General features: G+C 45.5%; 1 protein-coding gene across 1 annotated transcript in view; it reads right to left on the bottom strand.

Annotated features, from left to right (window-relative positions):
* The window catches only part of COL12A1 (collagen type XII alpha 1 chain), a 99,403-nt gene extending 98,725 nt beyond the window's left edge, over positions 1-678 (bottom strand). Inside the window, exon 1 of the mRNA XM_086608271.1 lies at positions 606-678. Coding sequence (XP_086464397.1) covers positions 606-678 — 73 coding nt within the window. The remainder of the gene's footprint in view (positions 1-605) is intronic.
* Between the last annotated feature and the right edge of the window lie 20,479 nt (positions 679-21,157).

Below are 21,157 nucleotides of genomic sequence, written 5' to 3'. Positions count from 1 at the left end.
GGAGGGTCTGGCCGCCCCGGGGCTCGGCCAGGGGTCGCCGAGCCGAGCCGGGGAGGCCAGCACACCGGCAGGCTGCCGGGGAGGAGGCGAGGGGTCTGGCCGGACAAAACACACAGGCGCAGGGAGCCAGGCTCTGTTGGAGCATTTATTTCAAAGCTGCAGGTTGTTGAGTGGTGGGTTTTTCGTTTTGTCTCTCAACACAACCAAACGAGGCTCTACGGCACAGAGCCCAAGCGGTCACGGTCCGTCAGCGGGGCAGCACCGCAGGCGCTGGCCATGCCAGGCTGCCCACCACCGGCAGCAGTGGCACCAGGCTCCTCGGGGCACTGCGCCCGGGCGGCCCGCGTCCTGTTTGTGTGCCGGTGTGGACAGCACACCAGAGAGACAGAGAGAGGGAGCTACGGTCCGGCTGACTAGCCGGGAGAAACAGAGCACAGAAGAAGCTGGGCAAGGAAGGAGAGGCGTTTCTCTGAGGGAGAGAAAGAGAGAAGGCGAAGTAGTTACACTCAAAAAAGAAGAGGGAGAGAGCTGGCAGCTCAAGGCTGGTCGGGAGGTTTGCTGGTCAGCGGGGCACCGGGGCAAGGGGGCAGGGAGGGGAAGGTTACCTTCAGCCTCGATGGAAGAGAGGAGGGCGGCTGCACACAGAGCAGCAACTGCCGAGCACAGCGCTGTCTTCATATCTGCCCTTTCAGATCACAACAACATGAATGAATCTGCAATGATGGGGAGGGGGGGAAAGGGAGAAAGGAGAAGGAAATGATACGCGTGGATTAGAGGATTGCGTGGGTGTATTCATGAAACATAAAAAAGACGAACCGTGGATTTCGCTTTGTTCCCTTATCCCCAGCCTCCACCCAAGGGGACCAGGTTGAAACCTCTAGACTTGAAAGCCGTCCAAGACGATGACAGATCTGCATGACTAACTGGAGAGTCTCGTCTCGCAATAATGTGCCTTTTGTTGCTGAACCCTTTCCAATCACAGGAAGCACACAAGGCTTTAACTTAGTTGGGGTTAATTTGATCAGGGAAAGCGCGGTGAAGATCCGTGCCTCCGCACTGGCGGGAGCCAGGAGGGAGCTCCATGACTTCATCGCCGAGTGTGATGATAGCTAATTCAGAGGTCATTCCTGCCTTGGATCAGCTAAATGTCTCTTTCAGCTGGGAATTTTATTCAGCTCCTTTTTCATAACTGTTGAAGCACTTAGTTAGCTGTGTTTTAGTGGTCTCAAGGCAGTTTGGAAACTGTAATAAAACTTTTTTTGAGGAGTTCTGCCTACAAATGTGCTATTCTTCATTTCTTGAGGGTCTGAAATAGATTATACAGAAGTGTGTGTAACATACAACTGAAACTTGACACGTCTGTCTAGCCATGATGTTTCAACATCTGATAATTCATTTACACGTCCTGAGAGAAAATAGATTTAAAATACACTATAAAAAGCGGGCAGGAGAAAGAGTCTCACAATCATTGCAGGTTGTCTAGCAAAATAGATGGGATTAGCCCAAGTTAATGGTTCCAAATTGCAAGCAGCTATACCTTCATAACTATATAGTCACGTCAAATTACTCCAAATTACTCCAGCAAAACTTCCAAATTATTTCCTTGTCTAAGTAAAGGCTAATATGAGCAGTCCTCATCGCATATGTGCATAAGCATTTCTAAAGTTTGGGTTTTTCTAGCTCAGGAAGTAGGGGAGGGGTAACTCATTTGAATAAAGTCATAAATGTATCATACATCATAATTAGGCTGGAGGAAAGAGAATTCTAAAATCAACTAAGCAACAGATTTTATTGGGAAGGTGCCAAGAGCAAAACAAAAGAAAAATATGTAAATCATTAGTCTACAGAAACAGCTGAAGGGGAAAATATTCTTCTGCCATCTAGAGAAATAACCAACAAGGCACATTTAGTGGGTAGAGGCTATGGGGATCCGGGAATTTCCCAGTTACTGACACTGGACTTAACAGGCGTCTGTCAGACAGCTGTATATACTTGCCTCAGCCAAATGCCTTTACTGCACATAAAAATACCAAGAGCTCGAAGAAAAACTAAGCAATGGTTTCAGTCCAATGATACCTCTGGCGGGTAAACAGAAGAGTAATATTGACCATAACAACTCCCCGACACTAACACAAGAAAGACCAAGAGTAGCATTAAATCGTCCTGAAAGCTCCAAGATCATATCACTGCTCGGCGTGGGAAACGGCTGTCCCTAAACACATCTACCGCATTCTGCAGGGAGTTTAAGGATTGCTTAAGCTCAACATAAACGGACTGTTCTCCTGGAAATCTTGTGTGGGCTTGGAGTGCCATCTTTTGATCCTTTGAAGAGCAACAGAAATTAATCATCTCACAAAGGCATCTAGGAGGTCACTACTGCTGCAGGTCTACCATTCCTGATAGACATTTTCATTCCATGAAATAAAACGTCTCAGCCAAAGCATTCATTTGCCCACCTAGGAACTTCGGTTCCTTCTTGCAAACTTAGGTGTGTAAAGGAAAGCCTGGAGGTAGTGAAGGAAAGGTCCTCTCGCTGGCTCAGCAGGGACACATGCAGACTTTGTGTCAGGACTAAAGGTTTTCTCACTGATCTTTAGAGACCACTTTTAAACAAACAAAAAAAAAAAACCAAAAAAAAAACCAAAAAGCTTTCACCAGTGCCAGTCCAGTCTCACACTAATTCAGCCTACAAAACCTCAGCCAAAGCATTTCTAAACCGCGCAGTGCATGACATTTACCGCTTTCAAGAACAAAAAGATAACCTAAATGAAAAAAAAAAAAAAAAACAACACCACACTACTTATCAAAGGCATAAAAAACCTGGAAACTGGAGAAAGCATCACCGGCAGCTGCACACACACGGAAGGAAGCGAGAGCTCCTGCCAAAGCCACGGCGGTACCGTGCCTGCAGGCGCGCCTGGCGCTGGCACCGGCCTCCGCCTCGAGCCTCCGGCCGGAGAAAACCACCGCGGCCGGGACACCGCCGCCGCCCCCTGCATTTCTGCCCGGGCACCGGCAGCGCCCGGCGCCGGCAGCCCGCCGGGCCGGCTCCCCCCTGCGTTCCCCGGGGCCTGGCAGGAGCAGCCCCTCGGGGCGCTCCGCTCCCCGCCGCTCCTCCACCCTTCGTGCCCCACGCCTGGGAGCCGGCTCCGACATGCCCGGCGCGCACGCACGGAGACACACGCACACACCCGCTGTTTCCCTCGTCCTGCGCCAGCCTCCAGCCCGGCGCTGCTCATCTCAGCCTAAAGGGCATCAGGAGGGGCTGGGCGCGTCGTGCGTACGGGCAGGCAACGGGGGTCGGTCGAGGGGAGGGCAGGGGATCCCCGCTCCTGCGGGGGCACAGACCTTCAGGGGCGGCTGCAGGGTGCCGGGGGTCGGTGGCGGGGCAGCTCCTCCGGCGGTGACTCCGGCGGTGCCTGCAGCAGCAGCAGCAGCCGCAGCCGTCGGACCTGGGTAAAGGGAGGAGGAGAAAGGATGAAGCTCCGGGGGCACCTGGTGGAGGCAGCAGCAAGTAGCAGCGGCGGCGAAGAGGAGCAGAAGCAGCGGCAATAGCTGAGAGCAGAGGAGGCGCCTCGATTACTGTAGCTCCCGATGCGAGGGGTCCGTCTGGGAAGACTTGCCTTCTCCAAGTGGGAAGAGCCTCTTCTCAATCTGCTACTTAATAGAGGGCTGTTCCCAACTCTCAGTTTACCCTCGTAAGCGGTTACGAAACTGCAGGGAAGGTGGACTGCTGCCACCGGGTGATATATGCGCTGCTCTGCTCCAGCAAGGAAGGGGATCCACTTCTGGAAACTGGCGCATACCTCCGCGCATTCCTGCGGCATGAGGCGGGCGGCCGCCGCGGCAGCGCGCCCGAGGGCAGGGGCCCGGCCCGCCGCCCCCTCCCTCTCTTCCTCCCTCCCCTCGGCGCCCCAAACGGAGGGGACACGGGAGGGCAGTGGAAAAACTGAGTCCTCGGGCATGGCTTCGAGGGACGGTGGAGAGGAGGATGTCCCCGCGTAGGGGTGTCCATGCGGTCCCTGTCGTGTGTCTCCCCCCCACCCCCCCCGCGCTGAGGGCTCGTTCGCCCTCCCGGGGCTGGGGCTAGTCCCCGGGACAGCCTGGCAGAGAAGTGCAGGCAGCCCCGGTGCCACAGCCGGGAGCCTCGCGGGCAAAGAAAATATAGACATTTTAACACGATTCAGGTGTGTCTGGCATCCACCCTGTGTAGCCTACATACATTAAACCACCACCCTCGCCACATAGGTGTTTTGCTTCGAGCACAAAGCGCCGCCGGTGCCGTGTGCTGCCTGCAGCGGGGCTCCGCGGGCAGAGGGGACGGGGCGCACAGCCCCCACCGCCTCCCCCCTCAAACCCGGCCGGCAAACCAGCGCCCGTGGCCCCTCTCGGAAACCGGGTGCCTTCGAAAGAACTGCACCTTCCAAAACCGGGCAGCCCGCTGGGCGAGAGGCTCCGCGAAGGTCTTCCGTCGCTTGCTCCCGGGGTGTCCAAGCGCGCCATGCCAGAGAGTGACATAGCGGGACGCACGGCCCTTTCCCTGCCCAGGGACCGAGGGGAGCAAGTAACCTTCGGCCGGGGCTAGGCAGGGCATCCCGGGGCTGCCGCCGGCTCCGCGCCCCAGCGAGGTCTGCTCCCGCACCCGCGGGGAACGGCAGCCCCGGTGACGCTCTCGGAAGAGGCTCCTCCGGAACCTCCTCGGGCTAAAATATGGGATGTCACCGTTCCCGCGGAGCGGGTCCGCAAACTCGGGAGGCGGAAAGGGAACAGAGATCGGCGGGGAGCGGGGACAAACAAAGGAGGGAGCACAGCTGCCGGGGTCTCACAGCCGCGGCCCCGTTCGTCTCCGTCCCTCAGCGCCGCGCCCCCGCCGCCCGCCCCGCGAGGCGCCGGACCGGGGCCGTTCGCGGTGCGAGGGCGCCCCCCGGCGGCGGGCGCGGAGCGCGGCAGAGGCGGCCGCCCGCCCGCGGAGCGTTCCGCAGGAGGTTCCGCGGGGGGGTTCCGCGGGGGGTTCCGCGGGGGGGTTCCGCGGATCGCCCGGGGGCCACTGCTGTTAGAAAGCGACTTACAACGTGAGGGGACAAGAAGGAGAACGAAAAACTAGAAAGGCTGGGGAGAGGGGGAGACGGGGGCAAACCCTCAGTGCGGAGTTTAGGACCACCTCTTTGGAGAGGTCTGTAATGTTTCAGGGACGTAGAATCATCGAATGGTTTGGGTTGGAAGGGACCTCAAAGATCATCTAGTTCCAACCCTCCTGCCACAGGCAGGGACACCTTCCACTACACCAGGTTGCTCAAAGCCTCATCCACCCTGACCTGGAATATCTCCAGGGATGGGGCATCCACAACTTCTCTGGGCAACCTGTTCCAGTGTTTCACCACCCTCAATTTAAAAATTTTCTTCCTTATATCTAATCGAAATCTCCCCTCTTTCAGTTTAAAGCCATTACCCCTTGTCCTATCACTACACGCCCTTGTAAAAAGTCCCTCTCCAGCTTTCTTGCGGGCTCCCTTTAGGTACTAGAAGGCTGCTAGAAGGTCTCCCCAGAGCCTTCTCTTCTCCAGACTGAACAACTCCAACTCTCTCAGCCTGTCTTCATAGGAGAGGTGCTCCAGCCCTCGGATCATCTTCGTGGCCCTTCTCTGGACCTGCTCCAACAGCTCCATGTCCTTCTTATGTTGGGGACTCCAGAGCTGAATGCAGTATTCCAGGTGGGGTCTCACGAGAGCAGAGTAGAGGGGCAGAACCACCTCCCTCAACCTTCTGGATGCAGCCCAGGATACAGTTGGCTTTCTGGGCTGCCAGTGCATATTGCTGACTGATGTTAAGCTTCTCATTAGCCAGCACCCCTAAGTCCTCCTCCTCCAGGTATGTTGGCCCCATGTTAGCTTTTTGCACAGATGTGAATTTCAGAGCATTCAGGACAAGTTCCAGCCAGGGTGGAAGTGCCTGATAGTGGAGATTAATAGTTTCTCAGGGGACAGCTCCCAGGCACTTTTCCGCAGGATTGGGAGATCAAGGACATGTTGACGGGAGGACTTGTCTCTCCTGAGCTGAGTCGGGTTGTCTTCATTTCTGTAATAGACCAGTTATCTGCATGAGAACTCAAATGCTGAAAAGAAAGTGATAACCAGAAGACACACGCTGACATTTCCAGACACTTTGGAAGTGAGTCAGCTGCTCTCAGGGACACACCACAGCTTCAGCTGTCTGGTATTGATAAAATACACTTTCCAAAAGCAACATCTCCTCTGCTGATAAACTTTCAAATACTCAGCTGTTGGGTTGGATTTTCTCTTTTGGCATTTTGGCATTAGAAATTTAATTTCTTCCTATCCAGATCTGATACGTAGAAGCAATATTTCTAAGAAATAATACTTTTTAAAATTTTTAATTTCCTGAATGAATACACCAAGAACACCAGTATAAATGTGGTGTGAACAATAGTTTCAGAAGAACAGACATCAGGGACAACAATGAAATATCCTTCCCTAGGAAGTAAAATAATGCAAAAGAGGTATTTTTATCACTTGTGCACCTCGATGGTATTTTTTTTACACTGTTTTGTGGATTTTTTCATCATAGGATAACTGAGATTTTATGTTAATAGTTAAAATCAATGAAGGCAAATAATGAAGATGGAAGAAAAAATGTATTATTCTATTTAAAAGTTAAATCACTTGGAATGATTATTTTAAAATATTTAAATAATTTGGTATTAAATCTGCAACTGGATTTACATGAGTGGAGACTTTGAAAACAATGGGTCTCTCAGGGCTCCCACAGAGTCTCCCCCGTAGCCCTAGGTGCTGCTGAGGGGACTATCTCCCGTTCCTCTCAGCTACACCAGCTTCGCTTAATTTCTTGGTGTGAAATAAGACTCAGAGCTGGCAAGAGCAAATAATTCATTGATTCCAAGGGCAGCAGGATTTCATTCTTGTCTTTAACCCTTTGTTCTGACCATCCTAACCATGTTCCTCCTAAGATCTTTTACATGTAAATTACACTAACGAGTTGCATTTGGATTGTGTGCTTCCATATATCACAGTAATTAAACGGGTTGTTTTTAATCAGCTCTGTTGCTATGTACATTCATAGTCTGAGTACATAATATGTGATGCTGAAGGCATTTCTGAAATGCATAAACATTTACTAACACTCTCCTGTCTGCTTGTTTCTTAGACAAGTGTTAAACACATTAAGACCGTGCACTCCAGCTCTGCAATTTTCTTTGCTATCTAAGCTGAATAAATCGAAACAGTGACAAATTAAATACAAAAATCAAGATTTGAATTTATTTTTATGCTTTTAATAAGTTTGCTCATTTCTGGTGTAGGTATGTGGTAGCAATATCGTAGGTAACCAGGAATTTCTTAGAAATTTTGAACTGGTTTTGGGTCTAGAGTCAGTCAAGCTACTTTGTATTTCTGGCACCTTTTTTTTGTTTTTTCGGGCTGCATTGCCAGGGCAGAATAAAACAGGACGTTCTGCATTTCAGCACTGTGAACCTTGAATGTCATTTCCATGTGGATATCACACTAAATTTGGCTTCCGTGGCTTCCTGACAGTTAGTTGCATCTGCTTTACATATGAATATGGTAAATGCCTTATTCATATGTATATATATATTTGACTCTTCCATGCACAGAGGAAGAGTCAAAAAAAGTGCCAGCTCTTGGAACATTAAACAATAAATAGATGCAGCATTAAGTGTTGTCATACAGGCAAAATTGTGCTGCTACCAGTGACTTACCTACATCTACCTGGGAAGTACTTTGCTGATCTGTCTTTCACCGCATCTGTCACTACAGTGTATCTAAATTAAACATTGTCTTAGTACAGTCATTTAGGAGACCCATTCGTTCCTTACAACACAAAGGACGGCCTTTCCAGTGTATTTTTTTATTCCCTATTAAATCAGTCATAAAGCTAATATTGCACAGTATTATATCTGCATCCATATAATGCAGAAGGACAAAATACAACAAACCGCTCCCTCCAGGCCCTGCCTTCTCTGAGAGATTTCCAGTCAATGGCATGAGAAGAACTCAGTCTGGTGTTTATTTATTTGGATAATTTCGTTTCAGAGCTGGTATTCAGAGAGCAGTACTAGTCTGACCTCTCATAATGAGGGCTGGTTCTATCTGAAATCTACTCATTTAGTGGAACAACTGTGGAAGCAACGTCCCTGGAGAGCATTACAGCCATGAAATAATTATCTACCCCACCAGGTATGTTTTCCTTAGCAAGTATTTATTTCTTTAATTTCTCTAACTGATTTTTCCTATCATGTAATGCTCTGAAAATAAGAAATTATTGTGGCTCCAAATAAGTAGAACTGGAAAAGTAAATAAATCATTCAAAAGCAGAGGTATAAATAGAAAGGAACTGGCCTTTTAATGTAATTTGAGAGTCTTACAAAAGTGAGTTAATTTGTAGGCAGTAATTTTTTAAAAATATCAGGTCCTTAATACTAAAATTGGAAAAAATTAGATGCAACAATCTTATAGTCCCTTCCATATATATACATAAACGCGCTTTACAGTAAAACATTCCTAAATTAATTTGCTTTGTTTCAAGGAAGCTGGTTCACTATTTCACAAAAGAATCCTGACCTATTCAGGAAGCATTCCCCAACGAAACCAGTACAAATCTTTCTTGATTAAAGGGGGAAAGAAAATAAATTAACTGAGGACAGTGACCCTGTATATTTGTCCAGTATCACATTATGTCTTAATACGACCGTTCCTGTCACAGCAACGGACTAGCCACAAAGATTGCGGATGCAGGTCTAAGCATTCCTCTTCCCCACGTGTCTGAGGGGTCCCCACTAAAAGAACAATGATCCACTGAGGAAACACATAATTAAAAAAAAAAAAATCAAAACAATTTTAAAAAACACAAGCCACTAGCTGCTACTTGGAGAACATTATCACAGAGTATTCTCTGAGTATCTAATAGGATTCAATATATGACGAAAGGTTAATAGCCATGGGTTCCCCTACATCTGGTAACCCTTCAACTATTTCAATGTAATTACTCCTTACAAAGATGCTTATAGTATTAATCAGCAATGAAATCTGTAATGGTGCAGTGCCAAGCTCCGAATAGGAACATTTTGCTAATTCTTCTTAGTACTTCTGTATCAAAAAATATCAACATATAGTGTGACAGCAGGGTTTGTGTAGGTAGTAGGCAGGCTTATGGAGAAGATAAGCTTGCACCTGGATGCACAAGGTATTCAAAGGTATTGAAAGTTCAAATTGTGTGAGCTAATGAATGACCTGATCCCATTGTTGCAGACAGTGGAATAAATAATGATAGTGGGGGAATTTTAGGACCAAATACCTCGTCATTAGGCCAACCGCTGATGCTGTCCTTCTCTCCCCCACAGGTACAAAAGGCATTGAGTACGGAGGGATGCTGCAATTCCCCTGACTGAGGAGCAGGTCGGAGGGAAGCTCTCAAGGGGGAATACTCAGCTGCTGCTGCGCTCTCTCCTGACACACGTCTTTCCAAGAAGGTTTAGATGATGTAAAGGTCAGCCCCAAACTTCCTGCCAGTTCAACAGGACAAACGTTCAAAAGCTTAAACACTCTAACAAGTGAATATGATACGAATGCACAGAACCATAGTAAATGAGGCTGGAAAAGATCCTGAGAGTTCATTGAGTTCATCCCCTGTTATTTAAAGTACACCAGAGTTTCAAAGAGAAATCCTCCATACCATACTTAGTACTAACAGCATACTTTGGGGAGCTGTTTCCTAGTGGCTGACAATAGGTAATAACTTGTTTCAGGTGAGTCGCATGTTGTCCATAGCTGGACTATGAGCACAGCAGTCAGAAATAAGTTGAATTGACAGAGTAGAAGTCTACTCTGAAGTGACAGAAAAAATTATTTAGGGGCGGAAAAAAATACACCTGCACCAGAGAAGCCTGTATCTTTGGCTGATTCCACAAAAATAGTCTCAGTCTAGTATGAAAAATTATTTGCTTAACTGGCATCTCTGGAAACTCTTAGCCTGAAAGCAAAGAACCAGGATTAGGACATTCCTTCCTGCGTGTGACTGCCAGAGGTACAGACCTCACCAGTCTTGCTAAAAAACTTTTTTCTGTTACAGTATTCCTGCACTTGACAGTCATGTAATTTTTTGACCATTTCTAAACTTTAGGGGTGTTGGACTCCATGGTCATCATCATCTCTGCACCCCCCTTCCCTCACCTTCCCAATCTCAGTGCTTTGATACCTAGACTGGCAGGTTGTGGCATTCACCACAACTCCTTCCTCTCCAAAAGAAAGAGCATAAGAGGCAAAACTTGGGCTAGGGAATACACTAGGCCCAGGGAGATGGATAGCTCAGGTCATATATACTTCCATGAGACCTATGGGGCTCTCATTTGCATGTCACCTATCACAACTGTTGATAGACATATGGAAATTTTGAGGTTTTGTAGAAAAAAAGTCAGGCAAGATCTTTAGCTCGCAGGCATTAAAAAGCACTGCCTAGGTATCACCTGTCAGGATATTTTTTAACTCCACATAAGCTAAATTTGAAAAAGAAATTTGTTTCCTTTGCATAAGTTGTAATTGGCTAGTGACTAAAGGGGAAAACAGACGGAGCAAACCAATGCAGATTTAAATCGGCGTTTCTTAATGCAGCCTTGTGGCTGCTGCTTCCCAGTATGTTGAATGCTGACAGTTCCAAATACCAGAACATAAGATTTATTTGGATTATAAATAGATGATGCCCTGTGCTTCAGTATCAGAAGCACTCTGTTGTGTAAACAGAAAACCATTGTTTTTTGTTTCTACTTTTAAAGGTTACTTGAAAGCTCCTTCCCACTCCTTGCTGACAGCTTTTTCACCTATTGGAGTTCAGTGTCTCTCTGACATATCAACACCTCTTCAGCATGCAGAGGCTTCACACGAAGCTGTTAAAATGTCTCCTCTCATATGCCCTTTACTCTGCTCTCTTGGATGCTTTCCAGCTGGCCTCACTGCTCTGTTAGTTTTTAGCCACCCCAGTTTATTGAACTCGTCTTGGTTTTGGCATTGTCCTGATTGCTGTTATAACGTATTTTTCTCTGGAGAAATGTGTTGCTACTAGCTCCAGTCTCTTACTTGTTTTATTAAAAAAAAAAAAATCAATCTGCTTAGGATTTTTAAACAAAAATTTTTTTAAGCACAAATTACACTCCGAAACACCACCCAGGTTCATTCCACCCTTTGCCATTACATTTTCTAGAGTGTAAATGTTCAGCCGGTAGATCTGACCTGTTGCTCCTTTGCCCTCTGCCTGATATTTGAAATGTATTTAGGTGATGTACTGCTTAAGGGACATCACAACATGGGGCTTTACCACATCAGGATCTTCTTACCTGGTTAAGAACAGCAGCGGCTGCAAGATGAGATCCCTTTCTTTTTCCTAGGAGTAGCTGTTGGGACCTTATTTTCTAATAAAAACTACGGAATCTGCTTCTCTAACCTCCAAAGAAGCCGAAAAGGCAGGCAGGCATTGTGGTCCTTAACACATGCCCCATCATCACAGCTTTGCTGCTTGAGAATGTCAGCTGCACTCGTTGCTCTGTCCTGCATGGTCACTTCAGGTGGCATTTGGCTTTGGATTAAGATGTATTTAGGTGCCTGCATGTGAGCCCAGCATCTAACTTTCTGCAATTGCTGATGAAGATCTAGTTAATGAACTCAGCGGTGCCTGAGCGATTTGGCCACCCAGCATCCACAGGGCTTGTCTCAGCTGCTTTCATGTTGGGCTCTAGAGCCATTTGAGTGCCCTGAAACATCTGAGATCTCTTGTGGAGCTCCCAGCTACAGCCCAGGATCCATATACGCTGGCACATCTCAAACTGTACTAGACCACTTAGGAGGCAGAGGCAAGTCTCCGCTGCTGTTCCGGATGCCACATGCATCCTGCTAAGCTCCCAGCTGCTACAACATGAGTGTGCAAGTCTCCTGCAGGTCCTCTGTTATATTTGCCAGCTCCAAGCAGATGCCTCAAATGCAGCCTGAGATGGTCCTAGACACCCAAGTTTAGGCAACTGGATTGAGCACTTTCACTTTTCATCCCTGGTATTTTGCCTTTGCTGCTGCTAAGGTTTTTAGTCTGCTCATGTAAATACCTATTTGCTGGGGACCAGAATGAGACCAGCAAACATGCCTGATGTTGATCAAAAGATGTTTAGATGGCAGTGCTTTCCAGTCTCTATTCATTTGCTTTTGGATCTCAGACCTGAATAGAGAGATAAAGATTGTGATAGAGGTTCCTGTCTAACTCTGAAACACATCGTATGCAGCTTTTCCTGCCTAGCCATACAGTTGATGTCTCTCCTGCCCCAGTCCCAGGTTTTGTGACTTCCTTTCAGAAATTGCATTCGCACCCCATAATTAATTAAGCTGCAGTAACCCAAAGTTGTGATTCCTCCTTTATTTTCCCAGAAATCTGGCCATACATTTGAGCACTAGTTCCAGAAATAAAAACATCCTTTCTTCTTGTTGTTGTTGTGAGATTCTTTTTCGTATTTTATGATTTTAATAGAAGAGAATATCTTGGTATTACTCTTCTAAAAAGTCAGGCTATTTCTATAAATGCCTGCGTATGGATTTAGGAGTCTAAGTTTAGGCACTCATTTCTGAAAATCTGAGCCAAAGGGAGAAGGTGTACTAACCACCCGGTGTGCTGTGCTCCAGCGCTGTTGCACAGTGGTCCCAGTGAAACGCTCCACACACAGCACATATTAGCACACCCGACTATATTTAGCAAAATGTGCCCTACTGCTCCTCAGAGATGACTGAATAAACCTTGATAACAAAGTTGGCCTGGTTCCTTTGGGACGTGTAACTTCCCACTGAGTAATAGAGATCATTAAAATGCTTTAATTATATAATTCCCTTTTGCATAGTGTTATGATAGATAAGATTGCATGTGTGTGTCAGCCTTTCCATTATAAACTTCAGGTCCCAGGGCATTAGTCATCCAGAGCAAGCGCTCATGTTGGGACGAAACAATGTGGAACCATTTTGATATTAAATAAACATATATAACAACTCAATTAGTTAAAGAACTCATTTGTAGATTAAAGGTCCTGATGGAATCACAAGCTCCTCCTTGCATTCCTTCAAGAACAGAAGTTGCTCACAGTTATTGGGAACAAACTGACTCAACAGGTGAGAGCAGCACTGAATCTCCTTCTCTCCCATTTATTCCAGAAAGCATCTCTATCTATGCATAATGTTTCGGTCACATTGATGAGAATGATACCAGGAGATTTGTGTAGAAACTCTTAGAGGAATCTTAATTTGGAAGTACAAACATTATGGGCAGATCACATGCTTTAAGTCCTGCACAGCCCTGTTTTCTTGGTGAAAAGGGAAAACTTCTGTGGAAAATGAAAGATAACTGTCTACAAGCATTTAAACTGTTTTGCTGCTGTTTCAGATTTTGTTAAAACTAGAAAAACAAACATATGTCTCTTTAGCCCTGAGAAATCCTCCAAAAATTTTTAACCCAAAGAAATTAAGAGACAGTTCAAGTTGTTTCTGGATCCTTGTGGCAGCCAAAACACTTTTGGATTAGCACATAGAAAATATCATCTCAGTTGAACACCTTACTATTCTTTCCAAGGAAAACATTCTGCTGCTGCTCCTGGTGAAATCATGAGGTGAAATCTCTGGGTGAACTTCACAGCCAGCCTCAAGAAGTGAGTTATTTCTCGATACACCTCCAATGGTAAGGATACGATTTTGTTAGACTGACATAGCACAAGACACTCTACTCCTCTCTTACTTTACACCTCCATTAGCCATCAAATATGTGTTGCTCATAGAAGCAAGAGAGCACTGATGCTGCAACATGCTTTTAAAGCAATACCGTGACCTTGTTGATTTCATACTTAGTTTGTAACAATTCTATTTTGAAAGTCTTAATTTAGGTAACTCTAAACTTCCAAGCCTCCTGTGGCCTTTTCTATTGTAGCTCCTTCCACGTTCTGGTATATGCAGAGCTTAAATATTACCAGAACTTACTTGATCATCCCTTTCCAATTAATTTCCATGCCCACCAGACAGCATCTTGCCTTTTCTGCAATGGCAAAAACCCAACAAGACAAGGAACAGACAGTTTCACCAATGAAAATACCAAAGCTGGTAACGTAACAATAAAATGATAAAATACTGAGGAAGGAGAGGAAAGATAATTACTTGCACCACATAAACTAGACAGAGGATAGGAAAGATCCTTACCTTTCAGAACGTTCAGACTACTGGATTGGGAACTGTAAAAACAAACAAACAAAAAAACCACACCACCAAAAACACATTAGCAAAGGACAAATTCTTCCCTCTTTGGTAGTTTTCTCTAGGATGTAGCAGGCTATATTCCATGGGAGTCAATACTTTCTAAGTTGAGTGAACTGCATACAGATACTGGTATTCCTTAATGGAGCTAAAACCAGGAATGTCTGACCACTGGGGGCTTAGTGGGATAACATCCTTCTCTCAAGTATCTTCCCAGCCCCTGCGAGTGAATTTGGCTTGTCACAACATTTATAAGCAGGAATCCCGGCTAATTAGCTTTTTTGCAAGGACATGTCTTTTTGAGAAAACAGATACTAGCATACATTATCTTTACATGTTTTTTGGGAAATCTTGTGATCAGTTACTCTAACAGAAAACCTGTGAATAATAAGAGCAAATCTTGAAAATATTGAAACAGCAGCACTGTATATGCTGCCCACCAAGTCTGAAGACTTGAATACTCACATTCAGAAAAAGAGTACAGTACAGCCAAGAGATTCTTCTCAAACTGTGTTTCTGGACAAGCCATTATTTTTACAGGAGAATTGACTGAGTACTTAAAAAATAAGTGGAAAGGCTCAGCCAAGTTAGACCAGAAAAGGTGGTGTTGTTATTAAAAGGAACTTCTTTAAGAAAATAATTGCACAAGCATGCACATGAAAAGATATGTTGATTCTGACTTACTCATCACCTAAATACCTTATTTAGGGTCAAGTCAGGTTGATCAGATTGATTTTGTCTTTGAAAGTCTGATTCACTCCGACAGCTATGAAGGTCAACCTCCAGCTCTTCGATATGTAACAGAATTGGGAAAGAATCAGAGAGTAAGGAAGGACAGCTTAATAAGAAAGATTTAAAAAAAAAAATCCAGCATGCTTTGTCACAGTTCAAAGCAGCAATAGCCAAGATGACCAACACTAGAAAAGTGGTATTTTTACTGTGTTATCTGGGCACAGAAAAAAAAGTACAGATAAGATCATACAGTTAGAGATCTCCCTGGTGCTTCCTTTTAACTTCTGAGGGTTTCTGAACTTTTTTCATGTTCTCTTTTAGGAAGCTGACGTTGTGATATTGTATATTATTGGTCCTCAGACTTTTACTGGGGAAATTTTTGTGCGTGTCAGGCTAATTGGATCTATACATATATTCAGCAGCCAAGAAAACGTAGCCCAGGGCACAGTTCTAAGAGCAGATAGTTCTGAGCTACCCTCCCGATGGAGAAAGTAAAACATGGTCTGTACAGCTGGAGACTCAGAAAGGATTGTGTAACCTAGAACTGCAATACTTAGGTTTTAGTTTTCAACTTCTTCTCTGATTATTACTTGAATAGCCAATTCTCTTACAGTGGCATGAACAATTGTTTTTCATTCTGCTAAAACTGGCATGCTAGTAGGCTGCTTTTGTTAACCTTGAAAGCTTCTAAGCTTAAAAGGTCAAATAATGAAAAAAAGAGTGGCAAGGGAAGCAGAAGAGATGGAGTGCACATTGCCTATTTAGCAGAAACTGTCCTCCATATTTTCAGGATGACATTTAGAGCAATCCAGCTCAGTGGAAGCCAAGACAGCGTTCCCAGGTCCTCAGTACTAAGAAGTTTTCCCATAATTTAAAGCAAATTATAAAAAGTCATAGCTACATTTCTAATGATAATAACTGAAAAATAAAGTTTATATGAACATGAAATCTTTTTGGAAAAGATACCGTGTCTATTTCCTAAACACATATCAGGAATAGCAATGCAGAAAGGTGGTGACATTTACACCAATATAATACCTAACTCCAAAAAAAATTAATTTAAGGGTGGTAATTAAGCACTGCACTAATAGAATCAGACAAGAAAAGCACATAATTGGAGTACATCAACTGCTAACAATCTAAGACTTCATATTACTGACCATTTTCTTTTTTTAAATGTGTAACTTCTCATATTAACACAGAGTAATACAAGTTGTTTATTGTAATTTCATGTACTCACAAAATACCCATAGGGATATTGCAGGTAAGATCTTCAGAAAACTTTCCATTAATTTTAGCCCTAGAGAAGATGCATAGCTCTCTTTTTGCATTTTCCTAGGGAAAGACTGTATAGGCACCTGGCTTATATCTTCTGGCAGCTTGTGATGTGGACATGCCTGCAACAAATTACATGTACAGACTGAACAAGGAACGGGAATTTCCCCGTTAGCTTTGTAACGTGGTCCCAGAAAACAGTGCAGAGCAGCTGACTGTGGGTCTTGTTTGGTTTCATCCTCCTACTGCTCCGGCAGCAGAGAAGAATTCCGAGCCGGGGCCTGCGTACGCCACGCAGTGCGCGCTCGGCAGCGGCACTGCCTGGCCCTGGCAGTGCCCACCGCTCCCCCACCTGTTTCCCACTGTGGACTCCAGCAACACATCCAGCGTCCAGCTCTGGAGCCCCCAACATAAGAAGGACATGGACCAGTTGGAGAGGGTCCAGAGGAGGGCCACGAAGATGATAAGAGGGCTGGAGCACCTTTCCTATGAGGACAGGCTGAAAGAGTTGTGACTGTTCAGCCTGCAGAAGAGGAGGCTCGGGGTGACCTTATAGCGGTCTTCCAGTACCTCAAGGGGGCCTACAAGAAAGATGGCGAGAGGCTGTTCAGGACGGCCTGTTGTGATAGGACAAGGGGTAATGGTTTTAAAATAGAGGGAGGTAGATTCAGATTGGATATTAGGAAAAAATTTTTTACCATGAGAGTAAACTGTAGAAGTTTGTAGTTCTACCATGTAGAACACTGGAACAGGTTGCCCAGAGAGGTGGTGGATGCTCCATCCCTGGAGACGTTCAAGGCCAGGTTGGACAAGGCCCTGAGCAACCTGATCTAGTTGGAGATATCCCTGTTCCTTGCAGGGGGGTTGGACTAGATGACCTTTGAAGGTCCCTTCCAGCCCTAACCATTCTATGATTCTATGATCTCAGGGTTACCAGGCCCACCTCTGCCAGAACAATTTTTTGTCATCAGAAGCTGCATTTAAATAACATTTCAAGGCTCTGTCTATAAATACTGACCATTTTATAGCACAAAGATGTTTTTCCTGGCTTGCGCTTACCCCACGCGCCCTCCTGCCCGGGCTGCCGCCGCCCTTCCTGAGACCGCGGGCTCTGAGATGCTGCTGATTGCAAGAACATGAACGGCCGCACATTCTGCTTCAGTTGCACACAGAATTGCACATTTACCACCTAGCTTATCACAGGATTTTTATCATTTAGACTATTTATACAATTGCCCTTCTTTCAAGACTCTTCATAACTCCTGCAGGTGGGAAAGCACGCGTGCATTTGAAAGATTTTGATAATTTCTTACGCTGCCTTCCAGATGCTCATCACTCAGTCCACATCTTGGTGGTAACCCTGGACACACTGTAGCAGCAGAAGCCTTACCAGTGTTGCACAGAGCAGGGTAATTCCTTCACATGCTGTGAGATACAGTCCATTGTGCTGTGAGGTTTCTCCTCCTTGTAGGCATCAATGCTCATCTCAAGATTAGCTGTACTCCATTTCCCAAACCTTCTTCTGAGACACCCATCCCGGCAGTTCTTACTCTTTTAGTCATGCGGTTGGCTAAACCCACCTATGCAGAGAGACCTCCGTCGAAGGGGTATTCCCTCACTCTCCTTTTTAAGACTTTTGGTTCTGCTAGAGAGTTCTGAATACCCTGGTCCTTCTCTTCCAGTTTGCCTCCAGTTTAATAAGCATACTTTGGTTCTCCAGGATAGCAATGAAAAATTCTAAACAATCTTAATCCATAAAAGGCTTAAAATAGTGTTGTAGAGGAAAGCTAGATTTTTATGCTCATTTTCATGTTCTAGAAAACCAATTGTTCCCTTGAGAAGAGAAACAAAAGGACTATTATAGAATCATAGAATGGTGTGTGTTGGAAGGGAACTCAAAGATCATTTAGTTCCAACCCCCCTGCCATGGGCAGGGAAACCCTCCACTACACCAGGTTGCCCAAAGCCTCATCCAACCTGGCCTTGAACACTTCCAGGGACGGAGCATCCACAACTTCTCTAGGCAACCTGTTCCAGTGCCTCACCACCCTCGGAGTGAAAAATTTCTTCCTTAGGTCTAATCTAAATCTGCCCTCTTTCAGTTTAAAGCCATTGCCCCTTGTCCTATCACTACACACCCCTGTAAAAAGTCCCTCGCCAGCTTTCCTGTAGGCCCCCTTTAAGTACTGGAAGGCTGCAATAAGATCACCCCGGAACCTTCTCTTCTCCAGGCTGAACAGCCCCAACTCTCTCAGCCTGTCTTCAGAGGAGAGGTGTTCCAGCCTTCGGATCATCTTCGTGGCCCTCCTCTGGACCCGCTCCAGAATCTCCATGTCCTTGTGTTGGGGACTCCAAAGCTGAACACAGTATTCCAGGTGGGGGTCTCACGAGAGCAGAGTATTTTGATGGTTTGGTTTTTTTTGTTGGGTTTTGTGAGGTTTCTTTTAGAAGCTCTATTTGTTACAGAATCAACGCCAGACTTCCAGCATAATGAACCACAAGCAGCAGCTTGACAGGAACGCTACAAAGGCACAAATTGTGTTAGGAACACAAAACCCAACTAGGGATGCACAGCTGCCACTGGCTCCCAGACATGTTCCTCCCCAGTAATTGCAATAGTCAAGCTAGTAAGAGGCATCAGGGCACCTTATAAGCAATTCTCATACCAACTTACAGATGCTTCCTGGAACCAGTTTTCATAGAGAAGGCAATTTCACTGACAGCACGGGCTACTCCAGATATAAGGCTTGTTCCCTAACAGGCGATAGCATCTAACAGTGATTATTGGATATCCCTGCCCAACTCTAAACCACAGTCTAATTTTTCTCGCTGCAAGACAATGGGTCTCCAGATGCATTTGTGTTTATCAGTGTCACAGCAAGCTGATAAACACTTCAGCCACTGGAAGGGGACAACTTCAGAAAGGATCACGATCAAGCTGGCTTTATCAGCCATTTGCTGTGCCTCTACATACACAGAGAGCTGTCATACAGTTCTGCTGGTGAAACAGAGCAGGTGAGCACTCTTCAACCATGTTATCGCTAAGGCACAAAACCTGGCTTAAGGCAGACAGTTCAAATTACAGCCAGAAAGCTCAGAGTGACCCAGGAGAAATTACATTGGAGCAGAGCTGACAGCTCTCCCAGAAACCAGTGTTGACTGAGCTTTAAAAGCAGCAGCTACTGACATCCTGACACGAAGGAGTAGCAGCAACCTAAAACTCAGCCATGCCTACAACTTTTGCCTCGTTTTCTGTGAGAGGTCTTAACGTAAGACATTGAAAGATACGTGCTTTCCCCTTTAAGTTTGTAAAATCTGCGGTCATCTAGGTGGAGGCAGCCAAGTGCAATCGTGGCTTCCTTTAGAGCTGTGTTACAGGAACGAGAGCAACCATCCTTTAAACACACGCCCTCCTGTATCCCCAGGAAAGGAAAGAAACGCTTCAGAGAAAGGACAGTGAAACCCTGGATATTCCCCATGCAACTGTTCAAGGCCCTGGGCAAGCCCATCAAGCTCTGAAGCGGCCCCACTCTGAGCAGAAGATCGGACCAACTGACCTTCAGAGGTCCCTCCCAACCTGAATTATGCTACGATTGTTTGAAACCTAATCCACTTAACTCAATGTGTACTTACAAACTAGATCTGCTCCTACCCTACAAACACAGGGCAGTCCTATCCTCAAACCATGGAAGAGCATAGACACAGAAGGCAGTCTCTCTAAACCTATCCTCAAAGTTGCAGAGCTCTGGAGAAATTCTTCCAAAACAGCATTAAAATCTGACAAAAATGATTAATAAGCATTTGAAGCTTTTACAAGCACTGCCTTGAATATCTTCAGTTCTTCTGGCTTAATAGTGTCCTGTTTAGCCTACATCAAACTAGCAATCAACTGCAACAGTATCTGTCTATTAGTTAACTATATTAATAGTATCTATTAGATTATCTATCTAGTTAACAGCCACTGTAAACCTTTTCAATCAGCAGAAAAATTCTAGCACTGCACTAGTACAGTTAGTATTAACACTCAACGCTTCACTATTTGCTCTAGAACACTCTCCAACTCTCTAATAGTTTTTTTTCTTATTTTACAGTAAGGAGCTGATTGCTTTACTTACCCTAATAACTGAGAATGAGCTAGCTTTGGGCACCTAAACCATGCAGCAACATTGGAAGCAACATTACCAAGTCTTATTTACGATGGACACATACATGTTGATTTCATGAGCAGCAAGATAACTACACAATCACTAATCGCATTTGCATGCTTGGAAATCTTCATTCTTCTCAGGAAATATGATCATAGAATCATAGGATCATCTGGTTGGAAGAGACCCTCAAGATCATCGAGTCCAACCATTCACCCTGCACTGTCAGGGTCCCTAAACCATGTTCCTCAACACCAAAAATCCACACGTTTTTTAAACACCTCCAGGGATGGGACTCCACCACCTCCCTGGGCAGGCTGTTCCAATACTTCACCACCCTCTCTGTAAAGAGATTTTTCCTGATATCTAACCTAAATTTCCCCTGGCGTAACTTGAGGCCATTCCCTCTCGTCCTGTCATGATGTTCCATTAAGCTGCAGCAGAGAAAAGCCACTGAACAACAACAAAAAAATCTTATTACATGAAGGTACTGAGTTCAACTGAGACTATTTCTAAGCCCCTGAAGCTGCAGAGTACAGTGTTATTGTCTCTACGTAGTAAAAACTGTCACCTTTGGATGGTGATCAGGAATCAGATTCCTCTGTTTCTAGATGTATTTCAGTCAACTTCCAGCAGCTGACAGCAAAGATACAGCACAATCAAGTCCTCAACATTCATTTCCACACAGGTTTA

This window comes from Tauraco erythrolophus, chromosome 2 (genome assembly GCF_009769465.1).
Source record: "Tauraco erythrolophus isolate bTauEry1 chromosome 2, bTauEry1.pri, whole genome shotgun sequence".
Lineage (NCBI taxonomy): Eukaryota > Metazoa > Chordata > Aves > Musophagiformes > Musophagidae > Tauraco > Tauraco erythrolophus.
This window is presented reverse-complemented; position numbering and strand designations above follow the sequence as displayed.